The sequence below is a fragment of the Zootoca vivipara genome, chromosome 2 (genome assembly GCF_965207765.1).
Source record: "Zootoca vivipara chromosome 2, rZooViv2.hap1.1, whole genome shotgun sequence".
Lineage (NCBI taxonomy): Eukaryota > Metazoa > Chordata > Lepidosauria > Squamata > Lacertidae > Zootoca > Zootoca vivipara.
In genome coordinates, this window is record NC_142584.1 from 65,561,264 (window position 1) to 65,584,491 (window position 23,228).

At 47.2% G+C, this 23,228-nt stretch overlaps 1 protein-coding gene across 2 annotated transcripts; it reads left to right on the plus strand.

The window, feature by feature from the left end:
- The first annotated feature begins 1,694 nt into the window (after positions 1-1,694).
- Positions 1,695-22,928, plus strand: TSPAN17 (tetraspanin 17). 2 transcript variants are annotated; one of them, XM_035105818.3, is made up of 8 exons: positions 1,695-1,886; positions 13,980-14,030; positions 17,156-17,302; positions 18,043-18,213; positions 19,599-19,724; positions 20,271-20,318; positions 20,689-20,805; positions 21,330-22,928. In XM_035105818.3, exons 1-8 carry the CDS (start codon positions 1,800-1,802, stop codon positions 21,393-21,395), a joined length of 813 nt encoding a protein of 270 aa, XP_034961709.1. In that variant the 5' UTR covers positions 1,695-1,799; the 3' UTR covers positions 21,396-22,928. The 2 variants fall into 2 exon arrangements, with proteins under 2 accessions (XP_034961709.1, XP_034961710.1); XM_035105819.3 differs by having other exon boundaries at positions 1,695-1,835.
- The last annotated feature ends 300 nt before the right edge of the window (positions 22,929-23,228 follow it).

Genomic DNA, 23,228 nt, shown 5'->3' on the forward strand with positions numbered 1-23,228 from the left:
TTCTTAAGAAGGTCTCTTATCCATTCTTAAGAGAGTAGCTGGAAGTGAAGAGGTAGAAAAAGGTTCTATTTCCTTCCATTCTGCAGTTTTAATCTGAAATCTTAGGCACAGTACTGTGCCCAGAGCTCAGAAACTGCTCGTGCTAATGAAATTCCCTGTCGCAAAATGCACCAAGAACAATGGGAATTTCGAACACTGCTTATATACAGTCCCCTGCAGAGGTGCCAAGTCCTAGGGGCCGTGGGGACTTCGGCCCCCACAATAAAATATTTGAGGGGACCAGGCCCCCACAAAGTTGATGGACATTCAAATGGTGTGTGTGCACTGCATCATGTGATCGATTATGCAAGGCGGGGCATAATATTTTATTCAAGTTGGCACCCCGGTCCCCTGATCTAAAAGAACTACTTGCCAGCAACAACAGGCCATGTGACATATGAACACAGGGACCAGCTCTTGTAGCAGACCCAGATGCTAATTCTGTCTCCATGTGTTTACTCTGGCAACACCATTAGAGCAGCTAATAATGTAATTAGGGGTTTATTTACCTGTTCCTGTTCTTATAATTGCCATGGCAAGCAATGTTCTTCTGCATTCTACAGAAGGCAAGCAGGTCAGTCTCTGTGCAAAAGAACAGATGGGAAGAAATCTAGCATCACAAATGGCAACATTTTAAAAATAAATAAATAGTGGACCAACATTTCAGCATTTGAGGACAGTCTCTGTAAGTGACTCTTAGAGTGGCCATCCTGGAGCAAAGAAACTTCAAAAGGAGAATGAAACATGAAGCTGCTGAAACGCAATCCAGCAAGTTGTTCAATGCTATCACTTGTGGACTGAACCGAGAAAGGATTCTTAACACGATTTTTGTGCTTAATTGGCTAACCAATGCAACGATGCATGTGTTATCAACAACACAATTGTGACCAGAAAGTAAATAAAGAAGAAAAAGGAAATAGGTGGAAATGGGAGCTGCTGAAAAGGAACATACCAACCACTGACAACACAGTGCTGCACTGCGCCTGACACCTTGGTTTGGACCAAATTGAGGTTGATAGTACCGTGGATTTTTTATTTTACTTTTTGCATTTTCTGGTTGGGGAAAGAACAAGTTTACTGAACCAAGCGAGCAGAATGCCACTTGGATGAGGAAGATGTCATATAGATGACACTAAATCAGCGACGTACACATAGATTCAAAGCTACAGCCTGTATTCTTGCCTCATGTGCTGCAGCAGTGTCGAGCTTCCTTTTACAGTAAATGGCGCATAGTATCTAAGGCCAGCCAAGTTATTTTACCTCAAGCGCCTCTCCCTCCTCCCTGGCAGTAGAGGTGCAGCAACAATAAATTAAATAACCCACAATTTGCTGCCCTTCCTTCCATGACACCCCAAATCAGCTTGCGTGAGAGGCCGCCGCCTCTCTCTGCCCAAGGGCAGGGCCAGCCTTGTTACTGAGGTAATGTGTGTGACAAGTGTGGAGTACTTATACTGCGCTACGTTAAGTATTTATTATTATTATTATTTTTAAAAAACCCAGGTCATGCGAGTCCAAGTCAGGTGTGTGTCTGCCTGTGTGCCTGTCTCTTTCTGTCTCTGTCTGTTCTGCATGCGCGCGCACAAGCAGCAGCCTACCCGCCGCTCCCGGAGCTTGGCTCTGCAAGCGGCAGCAGCCTCTCCTTTCCTCTAGGGGGCGAGCTAGACGGGGCGGAGCGGCGGCGGCGGAGCTGCTGGGCCGCTGGCTGGCGGGCGGCATGGGGCTGTGAGGCGGCCGGGCAGCGCCCAGGCCCCGCGCCCGCCATGCCAGGCAAAGCCCAGCACTTCCAAGGTCCCCAGGTCAGCTGCTGCACCAAGTACCTGCTCTTCGCCTCCAATGTGCTCTTCTGGGTGGGTGAGCGAGCGGGCGCGCGCGGGACGCGGCCCGCCTCGAGGCGTCGGGGGCGCGCGGTGGGGAGGGGGCTTGCGCCGCCCGCTTCCCGCGGGGGTGCCGAACTAGGAGTGGGGCGTGGGGTGGGGTGGAGTGGGGGAGACGGACGGGTCTCCCCTTATTTTCGGCTGCAAGGTCCAGGCCTGGCTCGGGGGTCGCTGGCCTGCCGGGAAGCAGAGGGGGCTCTTCCTCTCCCCTCACCCTCTTTGCGGCGGACATAATGGAGAGCCGTCTCTCATTTTAAGGGTGCTCCAGTGGAGAGTCTGCAGGAAACTGAGCTTGGTACGGGGGTGGGTGTGGGTGGGGAAGGTTCCTTCTTAGGAGCGCCCTTTCCCTGGGACGAAGACGCTTCCAGCTAGGGATGGTCATTATATCTGGCTTGGTACCAGTACTGTACATGAATGTGCGAAGCTAGACTATGATCCGTGTAATCCGGTATTGTCCGACGGGCAGCATATTCCCATACACTTCGGGCAGAGCAGCGGTTTCCCCCACCGCTTAACTACCTGAGCTTTTTGTATGCAGATTATGTGCTCTCTCCAGGTTCTTCCTGCTGGTAATGCTCAGCTGTACGGTATTTATTGCCAATAGACTGTCATTCCCTTGCCCCCACGCAAAAAAAAGTTATTCTCTGGCTCAGAAGGTTAGAAGAAATTCTGCATATGTGTGATCAGTGTGCAGCAAACCAGGTGCCCAAAGTCAGCTGCTTTGAAGGCACATGCGCCAATGTTATTTAACTACTTACTGTTGGTGAAACTCCTACTGAGGGCTTCTTGCATTGGTTGGTTGCCCCTCATCCAATTTAACCCCCCCCTTTCATGTTCTCAGGTGTGTTTGTTGGGAAGGGTAGTTGCCTTTGCAAGCTGCCATCCAACAAAACTACATTTCCCAGGGAGCAATAGGATGATCTGAGTGCACCCAGCACCATCAGGTCACGCATGCCACCATTGTAAGCTTGACTAGAAAAGATCTTGCATGTAATGCCTTGGTTCTCTTCCATGAGCAGAAAAGCATCTTCCAGTCAAATAAGGGCTCTTTATGTCATGATGGCCATGACCAACATGGATGGCTTTAAAACAGAAGCAGGCAAGTTCATAGAGAATAAGACTGTCAATAGTAACTACTCGGAGCTGCAATTGGGGAAGAGTGCTGTTGTGCTCAGATGGGCTTCCTGCAAGGATTTGCACGGCCACTGTAAGAACAGGATGCTGGACTTGATAGGCCATTGGTCTGGTCCAGCAGAGCTCCAAATCTGATGAGCTTTTCCTAAAGCTTCTCTGAGAAATCTTGTAAATACTGAGGCCATTTGAGACAAGGGGAACTTAGCCACCACTGCTTTCAGCCTCCACTGTTCTTGCTTGCTTCACCACCCCCTGGCAAAGGACGTTGTGCTATAGGAAGGTGCGTCCATCTGCCCGTTTGGTTGTATCATATGCTTGTGGTTTACCAGTTGCAGCGCTGAGACTCCCTGCATCTGTTTGTTTGTGGCTTTTGCCATTGACTGACATAACCCCCAGAAGGGATTGTGGTAAAGATGGGAGTGGACTGTGATGCTAGACACCAGACTTTCCCTCTGACTCATTTACCACAGTATTGTGCTAACAAGTGCATTTTTCTATATAAGCCAATGTTGTGGGTTTAGTTAGGGTAGTGTGTGTCTGCTTATGACAATACCTATGTATGCTTGGTGTAAAATTGTTCTTAACAGGGGGGAAGCCATTTTGCAGCAAGACTGTTGTTTTTACAGGGAAGTTATCCCAAATCCCTGATACACACCATTGGGGCGCAAGCAAGTTACTCCTTTGGAAATGCAAAAGAACTTTGCTTCCAGCTATAATCTATAATGAGACTTGGGCATGCTTCAAAAGTGACAAAACTCTTACACAGAAAATGCTTCTGTGCAGGAGAAATTGTGAAACTATCCCCAGAATGTGTACACTGCATATACATCATACTGAAGAGCTGCATATGTGCATATTCACATGTTCACATGTGATGGTCTACCCCATGGGTGGGCAAACTAAGGCCCCAGGGCCGGATGCAGCCCAATCACCTTCTAAATCCGGCCCATGGACGGTTCGGGAATCAGCATGTTTTTACATGAGTAGAAGGTGTCCTTGTATTTAAAATGTATTTCTGGGTTATTTGTGGGGCATAGGAATTTGCTCATTTCCCCCCAAAAATATAGTCTGGCCCCCACAAGGTCTGAGGGACAGTGGACTGGCCCCCTGCTGAAAATGTTTGGTGACCTGTTTTGCCTCCTGTTTTGCCCACAAGACAGCTTTCCATGTTGGAATTTAGTCACATTTGAAGCTGGCTTGTGGTTTGTTTTGACCCGTTGTGATTGTTCCAACCTATACCAGTCACGTTTGGGAGTGAAAATAAGCACGGTGTTATTAAGTATGCCTACAGTTTCCAGGGAAGCTGGGATTAACTAGAGTTGCTTCCCTTATCATATTGCCTTGCCCTGATGGGCCTTGGACCCCTGCACTTCCTGTACAGTGAATGTTGCTGTTTGTGAAATATTTATTTATTTTAAAAATGTCTCTGGAATAGTACTCTCTGGGCAAGGCCACACGATGCAATTAAAGTAAAAAACCTGCATAAATAATAAAATCACAAAAGCAACAATTAAGTCAAGATCATAGGGTTGAGAAAGAAGTGAACCCAAGAGTTCTCCAGATTAAAAATTCTTTCAAGCTTATCTGAAGGGAAAATGGTATTGTCCTGACACGTTTTCTGAAAACCAGTAAGAAGGATGACAGACAAACCTCTTGGGGCAGGGAGTTCTACACTTGGGTACCACCAGAGAAAGATCTAGATCAGGGGTGGGGAACCTTTCGGCCTCCAGGTGTTGCTGAACTACAGTTCTCAGCAGCTTCAGCAAGCACAGCCAATGGTCGGGTATGAGGGGAGTTGCAGTCCAGTAACATTTGGATGGCCACAAATTCCGCATTCCTGATCTAGATCTTGCAGGTGACTAGATCTAACTCAGGTGGCTGGGGGCATTCACAACTGATTCTCCTTGGATGATCTATGTGCAAGGTAGTAGGAAGCATTCCTTCAGATAAGAACATGTGGTTCATGCAACAACCGGGACTTGATTCAACCTGTTGGATGAAGGTGAGTCATCTCTGATATTTTGATAAAGCAGGCAACCTGACAGAGTGACCCAGAAATGGGTTTTGCAAAGGTACAGGTGCTGTTGTTTAGAAATAAGTTTCCATGGATTTTGTGAGTGCTTTGCTTATCCAGAGTTTATTTAAATCCTGGTGATACTGATTTGGGCTGCTGTTCCATCTAGCCCAGTACAGTACTATCTACTGTGATTGCCAATGGCTCTCCAAGGCTGAAGAGAAGTATTTCCCAGCCTTGGTACCTGTGATCCTTTCGCCTGGAGAAGCCAGGGATTGACTTACTGTTTACAAAGCATGCACTCAATCACTGAGTTATGCTTTCTTTTCGGGTGTCCTCCAGATGACATGTTTATTGAGCATTCATCCTGATTTGCTTGCACAAAGCTTATACGGAGGTTATATCATACCTTGTTTTTTGTTGTTTTTTTATTAAAAATAAACTTTATTACATATCACAACAGTTACCAATCATCACAATCAATAAAAAACAAAAGTTCAGCCTAATCTGAATTTATCCCCTTTTTACTCCTTTTCATTTGTATTCTACATACCTTACTCTAACATTTATAATTATTTCATACCGTTCTTCACATCCATCATTATTCCCATTACAATCTATTCCTACCATACTACAATTAACTCTTTACAATATCAAAACAGAACCTTAGATAGTGGAGACGAGATTTAAATTCTCTGCTTTGGTTTGTACATAATCTGTAAATGCTTTCCAATTATTTTTTGACTCATCCTTCTTAATTCCTTTAATTTCTTCATATTTTATGGCCAAAGTGTAATAATTAAATAGTTTCTCTTGCCATTCTTCTTTTGTCGGAACGTTAACAGCCTTCCAATTTTTTGCAATTAATACTCTTGCGGCAGTTACAGCATAACTTATACAGCATCTATCTCTAGGTTTGACCTTCTCTGGCATCATTCCTAAAAGGAGTAATTTAGGGCATTTCTTAATCGGATATTTCAAAATTTTCTTTAATTCATTATAGATTATTTCCCCTATCATACCTTGTTTTTACGGGGCGGTTATACAACAAGGAACATTCATCTTGATTTGCTTGTGGGTTGTTTACATGTCTTCCTGTGCTTCATTCATCCCTTATGTTTCGGTGCATTTTCCTGCCAACCAACCACAAAGTCCATTTTTTAATTTTCAAAGCTGGATTTGCTCTGCAAGGGACATCAGCCTTTTAATCCACTTTAATGGCACAAACCCCAAGTTTTGGTATGCACCTGAATCCCTTTTACAAAATAGTTTGGAAGCCACTTCAGTTAATTCAATTTCTTTTAGTTAAATAACTTTTCTGCTCTTGGCCCCTTCCATTTTGCACTGTGGGTTTTGCAGGTCATTGTGTGCCATGGCCAATTCCAGCTCTCTCACACCATTTCCATGTTTCTGGAATATGACTGCCTGTATATAACAAGGTTAGCCAAAAGAGTGTTTTTAAATGTTTTGGACTGCAACTTCCATCAGCCCCAGCCAGCATGACTAATGGCCAGGAGTAATGATAGTTGTAATTTAAAAGCATCTGGATGGCATCATGTTGGCTAGCCCTGTTGTATACAAACAGTTCTTTCCCGGAGACAGTGTGGTACACAATGACCTCCAAACCCCACAGAGACTAGCTGAAGAGGGGAAAACGCAGCACAGGACACTCTCAACTTACTTCCATAAATAATGCGTAAAGCCAAAATTGAGTTCAGTGGCAGGTGGGATTGCTAAAGTACTTTTTCCTGGATGCCTGCTCCCTTTTTATTTATTTTTTATTTTTTGGGAAGCACGTAAAGCTGAATGAACACATGCTAAAGGCACATAAGCTGCGAGTTACCAGTACTTTTACTTTACCTTCTGTGTGTACACAACCCTAATCAGTGTCAACTCTAGGTAGGCTGTTGTCTTAAATATCTCCATTATACACTGCTAGAATTTTGGTGCTGGCTGCTGCATTTTGGGGGCACACAAGGAAATGCCTGGCAAAGTTCCAAATGCAATAGCCCCTGGTCCTGAAAACTTTTATTGGCTTTTCAGGAAGTCAGATCAAGGGGTACTCATCCTGGGTCGAAACAGAGAGCCAAATACTTCAGTGGAATGTCTCTTTGAGTTCCCAGTTGAAGTGCTTCTTTTGCATTAGGAGATTCTGTGATTTGTGGGGTGTGTGGGTTGGGGCTGAGAGGTTTTATTGGCATGGCAGGACCTCCCAGCTGTGTATTATGGAAGTTTGATTTGTGTTGCTTCCAGAACTTTGATCTTTTTCTCTAGGAAGGGTTTACTTGTCTATCACAATACCTTGTTTGATCTGTCTCCCACCCCTTTTTCTTCTTCTCCTCTCCAGAAGAAAAAGCATAAAAAACCAGAGAGGGAGAGGAAATCGCCATAAATGAGACACAAAGAGGATCACCTGGGTATGAATATTGCATCAGCAAAAATGGTTCAATAGAGAAGGTTGGCATGGGAGAATCAAATTCACTCCATGTGTCAGTTAATGCAGGATTTGGGAAAATTGTATTTCCTCAGACCTTTTTGTCTGCATTAGCTTGCCTGGTGGAAATTGAGAGATAAAGGTAACTAAAGATGGATGCTTATCCTTTCAGAGTCCTAGTTTATTTGAAACATTTTTGCTCCCCTCTTTAGCCAAAGAGGCTCCCCAGGTGGCTTACAAAAAACTGGTAAAACATTTGCTTGCCTCAGACTTTTAATCTAAAAGGCAAAACACACAAATAAAAAGGGATGGGGAGGGAGGAGGCCTTGGGCACCAGTTCTTAAAAGTTATTGTTCTTATAACACAGTTATTTAGTTCTGTTTGTGTTGGTTTTAGCTGTCTAAGAGAGCAACTGCTCTCTGGAAAAAACTATTTTCCTTCCCCACCACCCATCAAATATGGCAGCTAAGCAGGTAACACACATTTCACCCAAGTTTAGCTATTGGAACTTAATGGCAGCTGAAATCTGCATTGAGGGCAGGACTTGATGGAGTTGCCCTCCCTTGCTCATGTAATGGTGATGAAAGAAGCCATACTTCATTGTATTATTACCTAGTCCTAGTGGGTGGCAAATTGATCTTCTGAACAGCATTTGTTGCTGGCATCAATCTTTGCTTTGGAGATCTTTAAGCTATAGCATCCATCATGTTAGGTCAGAAGGTGGTAGAAATAGCAAGATTGAAGTGTCCAGGTTGACATTGAGGGATAAGGTTGTCCAGGATTGTAGGGGGAACCATAAGCAGCACCCTGGAAGCCCTCGTGACTACAGGCCAGGATGCTGTTTTTTAACAAGCTAAAGTCATCATTACAGCCATACCTTGGTTGTTCAACAGAATCCATTCCGGAAGTCCATTCGACTTCTAAAACGTTCGCAAACAAAGGCTTGGCTTCCAATTGGCTGATTGGCCCCAGAAACAATGCCAACAGCCAAAACAGCCATTCGGCTTCCAAAAAACATTAGCAAACCGGAACACTTACTTCCGGGTTTGCGGCGTTTGGGAACCAAAATGTTCACATTCCAAGACGTTTGACAACGAAGGTACGACTGTATTGGCTTTTGTGTAGTCAATAATGTATTTGCATGAGTCCCAAAGTAGTGACAATTAGCATTACCAAACCAGGGCAAAGTTTTTACAACAGTGACTTGATTTTCGAAAGTCACTTTGTAATGCTTTAACTGTGCCAAAAATGTGTCAGGAATTGGGCCTTAGCCGAGATGGATCTGAATAGCCCTAGCTTTGCCCAAACTCTGCTTGTCTTTGTTTGAGGCATGCAAAATCATTGAGAGACTTTGGCAGGCCAGATGTGAGGCTGGCTTTAGGCAGAGGGCTGGTTCGGATGTAATGATCACAGCTTAATAAACCATTATTTATTAAGCCAAGAATGAGTGCTCTGCTTCCACGTGCTTTTAAAGTTATCCTGTCCTGATTTGTTTAAGATTTAAACATTGAGCCACAGGATATGATCCTAGTTGTTGCAATTAAACCACAGTTTCCCTGTTCACATGCAACAGGAAACTGCAGTTTAAACAAACCACGATAAAAAGGTGAAGTCCTCAGGGTTGGTGTGCTCAGGCATGATGCTTGTTCTTGGCTTAATACACCTTGTTTTATTAAGCCAGAATCTTTACGTCTGAATGGGCACAAAGTTAAACAGTATTCTGTGTACTGGTGTTGCTTCTTTTGCATATAATCACCTCCATGTTGGAGCATCCCCGGATCGCCTAAGCCCCTTGTCTCCCATCACATAAATTTCTTTTGTGGCACCTACATGCAATTCCCCACAGATAGTGGGGTAAGTGTGCAGCAATCGCCCTAGGAAAGGGGCAGGGCCTTATTTGTGGGCCAGGGGAGAGCTCTGATCAATGCTGCTGCTGTTTCAGGAACGTTCCAACTCCTACCACGGGAACAGAGCAGCCATTGTCTGCACTGTGCCAAGCTTTGAATTGCTCCAGACGCTGTGTCTCCAGTCTTCTGTTTTCCAAGACTGGCAAGCCGGGACCCATATCTGGGGGGGTGGGGGTGGCCTGTTAGTGTCAGTGGGACTGGAAAAGTGTGGCAATTCAGTGTGTTCTATCCTGCAGTGGTGTAAAGTTGGCCTTGTAAGATCTCTCACAGACAGAGAAGTTGATCCCCTTTATTAAGAGTCTTGTTTAGGTGTTGGCTCCAAGGGTGCAGAGCTGGGAGATATTCTAGATCGGGTGGGAAACCCTTCTCAGCCTCTCATGCACAAAGCATCAGTGGGAGGTCCCAGAAGCAAACATTGGCAGAGCAACTCATGTACATTTTACCTTTGTTTGGCTAGACTAGTTTCTACAGGCATTCACATTCCCTATCTCTATCCTCCATCTAGACAAGCAAGAGGATTTATCAGAGTTCAGGGACACATTCCAGCCAGGCAAAAACCCTCAGAGTGTGAAGTAGGCCCAGTAAGGGGCGTGGGCTGAGGGGAGGGAAAGCCAGATAGAGAGACCTAGAAGGCTGCATTCAACCCCGAGCCTTGAGGTTAACCTGGCCTAGATGTCTCATTCAGAATGGGCCTCCTCTTAGCTGGGGAGCTGGTGGTCTGGGGATCTGAACAGCTCCATGCCTTTGATTGAGGCACATAGGAAGTAGCTGCTGCTCCATAACAAATTCATGGAGGAGGAGGCTATCAATGGCTACTAGCTACAAGGGCTATACAGTGGTACCTCGGGTTACAGATGCTTCAGGTTACAGACACCGCTAACCCAGAAATAGTAGCTCAGGTTAAGAACTTTGCTTCAGGATGAGAACAGAAATCATGTAGCTGCGGTGCGGCAGCAGCAGGAGGCCCCATTAGCAGCTAAGTGGTACCACAGGTTAAGAACAGTTTCAGGTTAAGAACGGACCTCCAGAACGAATTAAGTTCTTAACCAGAGGTACCACTGTATTCTGCCCCCTCTGTCAGAGGCAGTAGGCCTCTAAATACCATTTGCTGGAGCACAGTAGGGGCAAGAGGGCTGTTGCCTTTATGTCCTGCTTATGTGAGGACAAAGATGATGGACAGATGGCCTTTTGTCTCATCAAGAAGGCCTGTTCTTAATTGTGTGAATTTTGTGCCCTCCAATTGCTCCTACTTAATAGGTATAGCATTTGCTTTCTTGCTGCGTGTTCTGAATGGGTACCTAATGCTGTAATATATCCACCAGACATCCGGACAGTGGCGAAGCTTCATGCTCCAACATTGGGGGGGGGGGGCAGAGAGCAGGTGGGAACGGGGCTGGTGCACATCCTGGGGGCATTGCCTGCAGGGGCCTGGGGCGTGTGTAGGGGCATGGCGCCCAGCACTGGCAGGGGAGGCAGCTGCAGTGGCACCCCACCAGGATCGCTCTGCTGGGGGCCGTGCGCTCCCCCCGCACTCCTCTTCCTCCGCCAGTGCATCCAGATCCAAAGATATAACAGTGGCCGCAGTATAGATTTGTAAAACTACATCCTGGGCTCCATGTTTGGAGGTTACATTTCAGAAATACTTAGGGAAGCATGTGGCGCCCCTGTTTTCTTCTGTTACATTCTGAAGTTTGGGAAATAAAAAAGTCATTTTGTGAAAAGGATCTTTAAAAAAACAAAACAAAAACGGAGCATGTTTTGAGTGGAGCTTCTCTCACTCAAAGTTCCAGTCTCCTAGTCCTGACCTCCATACCTCTTCCCTTTTGTGCCTGACTCACCCTTCCCCTGTCTCAAGATGTGACTGTGAGCTGAAATGAAACCTAATTCCTTACCCAAAACCACAAATCAAGCTGCTGTCCTTAACACCCACTAGGGAGTAAATCCCTCTGGACAAAGTGAAGCCTGCTTTAGAATAAAGATGCATAGGGTTGTGTTGTCAATTATGCAGTGGAAATAAAAATGCTGTGTGTGAGAGAGGGAATGTAAAATGTTTCCACTTTCAAAATTTAGGTTTTTAGAATTTTTTTTCTAGGCAGGATATAGGCCTATCTGATTGCTAGGTTCTGGGACATAGATCAGAAGAGGATACACACTGTTTTGGTCCTGCTGGTCCTCTAACCCAGTGGTTCCCAACAGGTGGTCCGCGGACCCCCAGGGGTCCGCGAGCTATGCCAGAGGGGTCCGCAAGATGCTATTAGAATAAAAAATATATTAAATATATTTCATATGATAACAGATTTTTTGTTTTGGCCACTTCCTGCATGAGCAGAGTCTAGCGCAAAACTAGAATTAGATAGAGGCAGTAGTTCTGCTATATGCCGTTAGGTGGCGCTTTACAAACACTACTGTTTTGCAAAGAGGCAGCGCGCGCATTCTACTAACGCTCACCTCCCCAAGATGCTTTGCGCATGTCGGCTTCATTTGTGCGCTACTGCGCAGGTACCCTGTCTTCTCCATTCCCCTCCCTCCTCCCTGGCGCGCGCTGCCTCTTTGCAAAACAGTAGTGTTTGTAAACAAAGTGTTGTTTTTCGCGGAAGCTACAGTTCGCGTAGTTAAAAATGGACCGTTGGTTAAAAAGTGGTTCATCTCATTAAGAACTGAAAATTAAAACTAACTGTATACTGATGGAGTACTCTGTTGTAACTGTAAAAAACGTATAAATATAAAATATAAAAAGACTCTTAATTTGGCTCTCACTTTTTAATTTTAGGATTAGGAATTAATGGGGGTCCTTGTCACAATAGCGGCTCGATGAGGGGGTCCTCGAGAAAATTTTGTTGGGAACCCCTGCTCTAACCAAAGTCCACTGAAATGCACTATCACTCCTAGGGAGTTCATGCACCAGCAGGAGCCAGCACAACAGAGTCCTGCTAATGCAACGGGACTTCCCCCTTGTACTTCCACTCCACCCCACATTGGCTCTGGAGAACCACCAGAACAACACAAAGCAGGAGGAGACGGGGAATTGTTCTGTCGGGCAAGCTGAGATGCTTGCGCTGATGGAACAATTAGAAGAGCACAACGCTGAATTCTTCCCGCAGTCTCAATCATGCTGCCATGCCTGGGAAATGTTAATGAGTTGCAAGTGGCTGCAGTGCTTAGAAGTGGGCATGCATTGGGGAGTAGGTGCTGGAGAGACTGGAGGTCCCGTTGGTGGGACAGAGTGCAGTTCCTTGGCAACATCTTCACCTAGCGTGGTCCTCACTGATCCCCTGCATCTAGGGGAACTTGAACATACCTTGTCAGGTCTTAACTGACTCTAAAAGCTTCAAGCCGTGTGGAAGATGATAGAAGATGAATACTTCTTCATGTTATTTCTCAGCACATGGGAGATTGCTGTGCATTTTGCATGGGAGGCAAATGGTGAAGTGGATCCTGGTAGACTTATTACCCACTGCCTTGTGCGACATCTTTAGGAGAAGAAAAGGCTAAGGAGTAAACCCTACGCAAATCTGGAATGGGGTCCCTAAAGTGGTTGGATAGCTCCTTGTACCCTCCTGGCAAATAGAAGGGGAAGAAATGGAGGCAGTGAGAGATTTCACCTTCTTGGGCTCCTTGATCACTGCAGATGGTGACAGCAGTCACGAAATTAAAAGACGCCTGCTTCTTGAGAGAAAAGCAATGACAAACCTAGACAGCATCTTAAAAAGCAGAGACATCACCTTGCCTACAAAGGTCCGTATAGTTAAAGCTATGGTTTTCCCAGTAGTGATGTATGGAAGTGAGAGCTGGACCATAAAGAAGGCTGATCGCCGAAGAATTGATGCTTTTGAATTGTGGTGCTGGAGGAGACTCTTGAGAGTCCCATGGACTGCAAGAAGATCAAACCTATCCATTCTTAAGGAAATCAGCCCTGAGTGCTCCCTGGAAGGACAGATCGTGAAGCTGAGGCTCCAATACTTTGGCCACCTCATGAGAAGAGAAGAATCCTTGGAAAAGACCCTGATGTTGGGAAAGATTGAGGGCACTAGGAGAAGGGGACGTCAGAGGACAAGATGGTTGGACAGTGTTCTCGAAGCTACGAACATGAGTTTGACCAAACTGTGGGAGGCAGTGGAAGACAGGAGTGTCTGGCGTGCTATGGTCCATGGGGTCACGAAGAGTCGGACACGACTAAACAAGCTCCTTGTACACCTCTTTCCAGCAACTCCTGCAGCCAAGCTGGTACCAAACGCATTGCTCTGCTTTTCTTTGGACCGCATCAGCAAGGCCGGGGGGGGGGGTTGTCATCTGGGCAGTCCAGGACCTCCATGTACACTGCCCAGGGGAGGCCACTTCAGTGCTGCTAACACAGCAGGAAGCAGCTGTTACAAGTTACTGGACTCTGCAGCCGCAGCAGGCACTGTAATTCTCCAGTGGTTTGGCTTCACCCCCCAGAGGCGCACTCCATTGTCCCTCGAGACAGATTGTGCCAACAATGCAACAGATTTGGTGCAAAGATTCCTGTAATGTGTGTAGAGTGTGCTCCTCCTCCTTGCTGTGTTCCCCATAACACTGTGCTCTTTCCTCTTTTTCAGTTGCTGGGGGCTTCCTTTCTGGCCATTGGTCTGTGGGCCTGGGCAGAAAAGGTAAGTGTGGCTGCTGCCTTGGACCATTGCAATGATGAATTTTCTGGTTGGTGCTTTTTTAATGTTCTCACTGGCTCTAGTGCTCTTAGCCATGGTGTTAGGTTCCTGAAACGAACATGCCTGTAAACTAACCCTGGGTTCTCCAAGTAAGTAGCTTATCCCCTCTGGCTAGGTGAAAAGTACAAGTGATTGACAGGCCTCTGACTCTGAGCACTTTGTGGCACATAGCTGTGTTGCCAGCTCTTGACAAGTGAGCTGAGGTAACCAATCATTTTCTTCCAGCAGGCAAGGATACTCTAGTTCGCCAGTGAATGACGTTAGTTACAAACACCAAGGAAGGGATTCTACATTGCAGCTTCTCTGATGCTTCTGTCAGCACAAGCATTTCTGCTTGCTGGGTGAAATTATCTCCCCTCTCTTCCATGCAGTGTTCTGGGGACCCTGACCCTCCAGAGTGGATTTGGGGGAGGTGAAGGTGGAGGGAGGGGAGAAACCCCATTGCACTCTTGTAAGCCCTTGCTCTGGCTTCTGCTGGCATGCCAAGCTAGTTGGATCCAGGCCCCAGATCCTCTATTTCGGTTTATTAAGGACTCAGTATTGGAATGAAAATACAGACTTGTGCAATGATCTTAAAACACACTTCTGGATGTAAGTTTCATAGAATCATAGAACTTTAGAGTTCGAAGGTATTTCTAGGACCATCTAGTTCCACCCCCTACAATGAAGGAATCTTTCGCCTAACATGGGGCTCGAATCCTTTTGAAATCAGTGTTCCTGTTTTGCAGGTAAAGTGGGTGGTATTCGGCTACATTTTACTAAGAGTAGGCCCACTGAAATTAATGAACATGACTAAGTTGCGCCTATAAATTTCAGGAGGTTGACTGAGTAAAAGTTAGTTGAATACCAACCAGTGGAAGCAATTCACCATAGAGCTATGGCAATCATTCTACAGGGTCTCTCAACACCCCCTTGAGCCATTTTTTTGGGGGGTAGGGGGAAAGCCCCAAAGCACTAGAAGGAGCCCTTGTGCTGGCTGCCACTAACAAGACTTGTTAGTTGAATCCTGTCCAGTATATTTGTGGTGCCAGCTTAGACATCAAATTGAATTTCCAAGTTTCAAGTCCTTATCAGGTATACAGCAGGCCTATGTGCAAACTGAGAACTTCAATACCAGGTGACAGGTTGCATGTTTGAAACGAGCTGTCTGTAAGAGTTTATGACCATAGACGGGCCTTTCATATGACATGGCATTGCCTCATATATGGCGCTTTTCAGCTGAGTCAGTTCAGGCTGCCCACTGTTGAAAAATCAAGGGATGTGCATGCATCTGTTTACTAGTCCTTTGTGAAGGTGATTGATTTAGGGTACATTGCAGTAATGCCTATTTCCGTTCTGAACCCTGAACAGCAGAGCTCCCACTCCGAAACATCACTTTTATTGTACTTTGCTCAGCAGGATAACTCCCCTGGGATTTACAGCAAATCCCTTCCTCTTCCTAGAGTCACTGCAGAGAGCCTCTTTTTTATTCCCGCTTCCCCTTCTAACTCCAGTAAATCATCCTAAACAGAATGAGTGGTGTCCTATCAATAAAGAAGAAATAATTGAGTCATGTGACTTGTGAATTTCATGTCCTAATGCTCAAAGAAGGATGTTGCTGTTCCTTGCAGTGCTGGGAAAGGGTTGTGGGTAGCAGATTCTGTATCCCAGTGGTGGCTGACCTTTTTTTCTTTTTGGTTCAATGGCCAATCCAGTGGTGGAGGTGACCAGAACAGGGTTGCCCACTCCCTCTCTCACACACTTTCACATGCACACTCACATGTGGGAGACCGAGAGGCACACAGCATCCCTACTTAGCTGGTCCAGGCAGAGCAACTGAAGAGCAGGGTTTACTGCCCTGTACTGTGTCCTCTTCAATCCCCCAGTTTTTTACTTCTGCCACCCAAATTGGCCACATCAGCCCCTTGAACTGTGGGTTAGCTGCTTCTCCTGTATCCCAAAGATGTAGGGTGGGGTTAGAGCAAAAGCATCAAGAGGTTGGAATCACCTAGCACCCTTTGAGCCTAGTTTAGACTTAATTAGTAAACCATGGTTTGTTGTTACATCTAAGCAGGGACTCATGTCTCTTGTATCCAGTGGCTTTTGGGAAGCGCCAGCTCCTCTGAATCTAAATAATAGACATGAGAATGTAAGAATTCTTTTGATGCATCAAACCCAAGGTTCCATCTAGACCAGTAGCATCCTATTTCCTTCCAGCAGTGGCCAGCCAGGTGCTTCTGGGAGCTCCCCAGCCTTCAGCTGTTGTTCTTAGCACCTGCTGTTCAGAGGTATGCTGCTGTTGTCCATGAAGGCTCCATTTGTCTATAATAACTAATATCCAACGCTACGCTTATCTCCCATGAATCTGTCTAATCGTTTTAATGCTGTCTCAGCGAGTCATTGCCACACACCCTAACCCTGTTGCTGTCCCTGGCCTGCAAGGTAGCTTCCATATAAGCCACAGGAGTAGCAGTGTTGGTGCATTACCACTAATATTAGTATAAATTGCAGTAAAACTCCTATTCCGTGTGTGTCCATGGTGATGCGCTCCCTCAGAAACAGACTCCTGTCTTCCCCTGCTCTGCTCTTGGAACATGGCAAGACAAGGGATGTTCTCCTTTCTGCTACCTGCTCCTCCATCTTCTCAAAGAGTATTCAGCTCTTCAGAGCAGGTACCACACCTGCCTTCCCCAACCTGGTGCCCTCTGCAACAGTGATGGCTGGGGGTGCTGGGAGCTGGGGGAGCTGCATTGGGGAAGGCTGTGTTACATGATTCACAAAAGTGGGCTTAAATCATCCACTTCCACTTTGAAGAAAAAGCAGCCAGTTCCTTCCTGAGATTATTCTCTCTCCCCACTCCTACTGTTTGACCCCAAAGGGGCAGTTTACTGCGCACAGCTCGTATTTTTTTAAAAGCCTTGATAACATAACAGGTAGTTTGACCTCCGCTCTGTTACGGTTATTACTGCTAATAGTTAACCAGTGAGTCATTTGCTGTAATAACTGTTGTGATTTACATGATTGTAGCATTAAAAGTGTTACACATCAGTGTTGTGAACTTGGGAGTCATCCATCCCTTCTCCCCCCAGGGTGTGCTTTCCAACCTGTCGTCCATCACAGACCTGGGTGGCTTTGACCCTGTCTGGCTCTTCCTTGTGGTCGGAGGGGTGATGTTCGTCCTGGGGTTTGCTGGCTGCATTGGAGCCTTGAGGGAAAACACTTTCCTGCTCAAGTTTGTAAGTCTTTGGGTCTTCCTGCTTTCCCATTCTGGGTGGTGAGCTGGATGCCTCTTGCGTTCAGAGCTTGGCAAAATGCAGTGCAGCAATACCTAGGAGTGGGCCCCTTTCTGTTTCAGCCTCCTTGAGCCTTAGGAACTAAGGCTGGAGCCTGGAGGGAGGCTAGAGTGCAGGCATTGCTGCACAAGGAGGGCCAACTGCAATCAGGGGTTTCCCTAGACAGGACAAGGAAGATCAGGGCAAGCTGGGGAAGGAACACTGGATCTACTGCTTGGAATGGAAGGACTGAGCAGGGAGCCAACAGTTTTTGGGTGGGCTATGGAGGTTAGAATGAGAAGTACGGTTGGGATTGAAACTGGAGTACATGCATTCTGTTCCTAGTGCTGCTGCTGCATTTTAACCTCTGTTACCTTCCTTTGAGGAAAAAAATCGTAATAACACCTTGATTTCCTTCTATTTCAGAAGTTTCAGAGGAAGTAGGCACCACTAGTACTGAGGATTAGCATAGCATTTTTAGGTTTTTGATATCTTAGTGTGATTTAAGAGACACTTGTCTTTCTTACTCTTCTGTATTTATAATCTGCCTTAACAAACAAGTTCTCAGGGCAGCTTACTTCCCCTGTGAGATGTGACTGTCTGATAAGTGTGAGGGCGATCCCTATCCTGCAGCCATGCGCTGCCTGGACATCCCCAGCGATTTCCCAGCTTTACTCTCTGGCCTGTCTCTGCTTTGCCCTCAGTTCTCTGTGTTCCTGGGGCTCATTTTTTTCCTGGAGCTCACGGCTGGTGTCCTGGCCTTCATCTTCAAGGACTGGATCAAAGATCAGCTCAATTTCTTCATCAACAATAACGTCAAGGCCTACCGCGATGACATCGACCTGCAGAACCTCATAGACTTTGCTCAGGAATACGTGAGTTGTACGATCGATCTGAGCGATCTGTTTGTTCTAGGGCTGGTGGAGTGTGAGGCGCCGTGGTCTGGAAAGACCCTGCTTCTGCACATGATAGTTGGGGAAGCCATTCTGGACACCTGTGGAGTTTGTGCTACTAGTTGGCCTGTTCTTTCTCCCAAAAGTTGGATTTTCTGCAGTCATAAAAGAGATGGAAGAAACATGGGGAAAACAAAGGAGAACTGTGATGTGATGACAGTGTTCCATAGATACCTATGGCAAGCGAGTGAGCAATGCATGGTGTTTCCAGATTAATAGGAGATATAGAAACATCTCCTGCACCCTGTGGGATTAGAGTGGTAATGGTTACCAAGCGCACACCAGAGCTGACTCTGCCATCTGGTGGCAGTTGATGAAGCTGCAGGGTTGCAGAAATGCTTCCTGTAGCCTGTACAGTGGTACCGCGGTTTGCGACCGCAATCTGTTCCACGGAGGCGATCATTCGCCGAAGGTACGCTTCTGTGCGTGCGCAAAGCGCTGAAAGAGCACTTCTGCGCACGTGCGAGCTGCGCAGATCACGTCTGCGCATCTGACGCCACGGAACCTGGATGCAAAACACTTCTGGGTCCACGGCGGTCGCTTGTCGAAGCGGTTGCTCGCCGAGGTAGTCGTAAACTGAGGTTTGACTGTATCTGAAAGTTACAGGGACTCTGTGCTGTCCGTGAAAGGCCTCATCCTATATATATAGCTGGGGTTGGAAACCTCCTGCCCGTGGGCATAATTAGATCAGCCAGGTCTCCCAATTTGGCCTGCTACACTATTTTGCCCAAGCCAAGCCTATGTGCCCCTACACCTGTACTCATGTACAAAGCATGTAAAGACACAGCTAGGCGCAAGGAAGTTTTCAGGCACTGCAAAGCCCTGTGCACAATGCTTTGTTTGTGCTTATAAAGTGCTGTGCACAGACCTGTGCGTACCCTGCAGATCAGCTGATCGTAAACATGGGCAAAAGCAGGTCACATGACACCATTGGGATATCAGGTGAATGGCAGGTGGACAGTCCTACCCACCTTTCAAATTTGGGCTGCTGGGATGCAGAAGATAAGGATTCAGCCCATGGGTCAGATCCATTTCCCCACTCCTGCTGTGTAACATTTTGCCTGCAACTGGTGACCTCATCTGTCCCTTTTGTCCATTTTTGTTCCTTACCCATTCTGATGCTCTCTAGATGTTGATGGACTCCAACTCCCATCGACCCCAGCCAGCATGGTTAAGTAGTCAAGAATGGCTGTAGCTGTAGTCCAAAACATATAGAGGGCACCCATTTGAGGAAGGCAGCATTTGGTGTTTCTGTGTGTAATTGGTTGCTGGACACTTACGCTGGTTAAAACTGTCTCCCTGTACAGTGGTCTTGCTGTGGGGCTCATGGCCCTAATGACTGGAACCTCAACATTTATTTCAACTGCACTGACTCCAACCCCAGCAGGGAGCGCTGCGGGGTGCCCTTCTCCTGCTGTGTCAAGGACCCTGCGGTAAGGAGCTAAAAGGAGAGGGGTGGTGAATAGACCTTAAACCGCAGGAACAAGGGGCTACAGGATAGGGTGAATTCTTTGCTGCTCATTCGCTCCATGGAGAGCACGCTTAAGCTGAGACATTAATAGAACAATTGCTCAAGTGTATTGCCTAGTGGCAGAGATGAGGAACCTGTGAGCTTTGAGATGTTGGACTCCCATCAGCCCCCACTTTTGGCCACGCTGGCTGGGGCTGATGGGAGCTGGAGTCCAAGAACATTTGCACCCAGTGTACAAGAGTCCAGGTTAAAAATACAATGATCCAAGTCTGGACCAAACTATTTATGATTGAACGGGCAAAACTTTCTGTTTCGTGAGTTATGTTGGGTTGGGTTGGGGGGTAGATGGAGGAACCAAGGGCTGCAGCCGAAGTATTTGGGAAGGTGTGTCATGCAAAGCCAAGTGTTGGAGAGATTTAGGGGGCAAAGCAGCGAGACTTTTATCAGGGAAGTGGTTAGAGAACTTCCCAGTTTGGTTGGACTAGCTTTGGGTCTGTTGTTTCCGCAGGAGGATGTTCTCAACACGCAGTGTGGCTATGATGTCCGCCTTAAACTGGTGAGAGTTGGGTTGATACGTCTGGGCCCTGGGTGGGAGGAGCCAGGCAGATGTGCTTCCTAGAAGGCACATCATGGGACCAGGCACAACTGGCAACGGAACCAGTTAGCATTCTGGGTTAAGGGCAGAAATAATAAAGCAAGGGGTGGGCCTGTGCATGTTCTAAATGGGGGATTGTAGAAGTGAGACCAAGTGGCTAGGTTGGGATGGGCTGGAACTAGTGGCCACAGAGCAAATATTATTTTTGCCACTGGGCACAGAGGATTGTAGCATTTCAGCTGAAGTGGTTCCCTCGTCTCTGGGCAGAAGATGGTTCTATGCATCCCTACTTCCAGAGCTGTTCACCTGCTTGCCTTTGCCTTCTCTGCAGGAGCTGGAGCAGCAGAGCTTCATCCATACCAAAGGATGTGCTGGCCAGTTTGAGAAATGGCTCCAGGACAATCTCATTGTGGTAGCCGGGACTTTTGTGGCCGTTGCGCTGCTCCAGGTATATAAGCTGCTGCTGCTGCGAAACTGAAGTGGCTGTTGTTTTTGCGGGATAAAGTGCCTCTGAACTCCATAGAACCCACAAAAAAGGCATCCCAAACCCAGACCCATTCAGATACTTAAAATCACATGTTCTCTATTGTCTGAGGGGGCAGGGCAGGCGGGCAGGCAGGCACTTGTTAGCCCTGCTTCCTCTGTCGCATCCCCATTGCCAGCCCCTTCATCTTCCACCCATTGGAAGGCAAACGTCTGCAGTGGGGATCCTGCACTCACTCCACCTCGAACTGCCTTTTCTCTCCTCTGCACGTGCCTCTCGTTCCATTTGCCATTGTACTGCAAAGGCAAAACGGGCCAAGACTTCCCCCTCGCCCCTGTCAGTGGCAGTAATAATACTGAGTTCAGAGCTGTGAAAAGATGGAATCAATCTCCTTCTTGATGGTCCCAGCTTTGTATAGCGCTTGTGTGCATGTACACAAGTGCTTCTCATTCTCTTTAACACGCATCATCCTCAACCTTGTATTTCAGATCTTTGGTATCTGCATGGCACAGAACCTCGTGAGTGACATCAATGCCGTGAAAGCCAACTGGTGACACCAGAGCAAGGCCTGTGCCGCCTTCCCCAGACCCGCAGCGCCCTCCGCAGGACTGAAGCTGCAATCCTAGCCACGGCCACAGGATGCTGCTGTGCCATTAACCAGCTGTTTTGTGTGTGGGTAGCCAGCGCTACCGGTATTAATGGCTCCCCAGTGCCCTTCCATATCGTCCTCTTCTTGGTTGGGGTGCACATGGCGTATGAGCTGCGGGTGGCCAATGTAAATAGTATTTATTATAGGACATTCTGGACGGGACTCCTTCCACTGCTACCCTCACTGCAATATTTGTGGAGCCAGGCGGCCTGTTGCACGCGCAGGCCAGAGACACTGAAGGCCAAATAACACAGGGAGCTCTGGGGCTGAGTAGGTGCTACAGGAACCCCAGGCGGATAAGGCACAGCCCGTGCGGCTTCTCGATAGGAAGCTGGTTGGAACCACCATCTTGTTTCTGCTGCCTGGTGCAGCCCTGACATTTGTACCCTCCCTTAAGCCTCTACTTCAGGAGGGGATGTCTGTGGCTCATCTGACCTTGTTGGACTCCAGCTCCCATCGGCCCTAGGTGGTGGGCAAGGGATGATGGGAGTTGTAGTCCAGCAACAGCAGGAGTGCCATGGGATCACCATCCTTGCTGTACTTGAATTTTCTGTGCTCCCCTCTCTCTCTCCATCTGCTCAGGTCTCCTCTCTGTTGGGGGATTGGATTAGGAGGACACGAGGTTTATGTACCCTGCTCCCCACCCCCATGCAAACCAACATGACTGTTGGCTTATGTGGGTCACACTGTTGGTCTCTGCCCCTTCTCTCTGTGTCTTAGGATCAGAACCCAGCCCAAAGTATTAAGCATAGGACAAGACCCGCTGCTGCATCCCCTTTCCCATCACAACTCTGCCCTTCCTGCTTTGTTTTCCAAAGGGTCTACAGGGGCCCCGTTTTGACAGCTATGCACACACAGGCAAAGCTGGACATGGGTTCAGCTGCTTCACCCAAGAGAGAGAGAGCCAATCTGTACAAAAGCTGTGTTGGGTTTAAAGCACTGGAACATGGCTAGCACCTGCTCTGGCACAAAGAGTAAGACTACCTTGTGAATCAGAGAGAGAGAGAGAGAGAAACTACATGTTTCTTTATCTCCAGGCTTAGCTGGATTCACTTGTGTGGGAAATATGCAAACCTTTGTATGCAATTCCATCTCCTTTCATGTATTTGTCTGTGGGACCCACAGGGAGCACTCCTGGCTAAGCTGAACAAAGTTTTGGCCTTGCCTGCACCTCGTGCTCTGTCCACCCCATGAGCCCTGCAGGACCCCCCCACCCAACCCCAACCCCAGTGCTTCTTTGGGGGCTGGCTGGTGGCACTTCTGAGAGGGCACATGGTCGGGAAGGTGCATTTTGTTCGGCGCTTGGATTTGTTGTCATTTTCCTGCTCTCTTTCGGTTGGCATTCTTCCCTCATCCCCCCCCGGACTCTGCTGCTAACAGGACTGATCCGACCGTCTGGGATTTTGCTGTACCCAATAATAAAGCAACCCCTACCAAATGATTGTTATGCTCTTTTACTCTAACACACACACCCCCACACAAAAAAACAACCCAGGATGGTCTTTGTGTTTAAGCAGTGATTTCTTTGCTGTTTTTAGGAGCATACAAAGCTGCCTTATACTGAACCAGACCTTTGGTCCATCTAGCTCAGTATAGTCTACATCAGTTTCCCAAACTTGGGTCTCTGGCTGTTTTTGGACTACAGTTCCCATCATCCCTGACCACTGAGTCCTGAGGCCTTCTGGCGGTTCCCTCGCTGCGAGAAGCCAAGTTACAGGGAACCAGGGAGAGGGCCTTC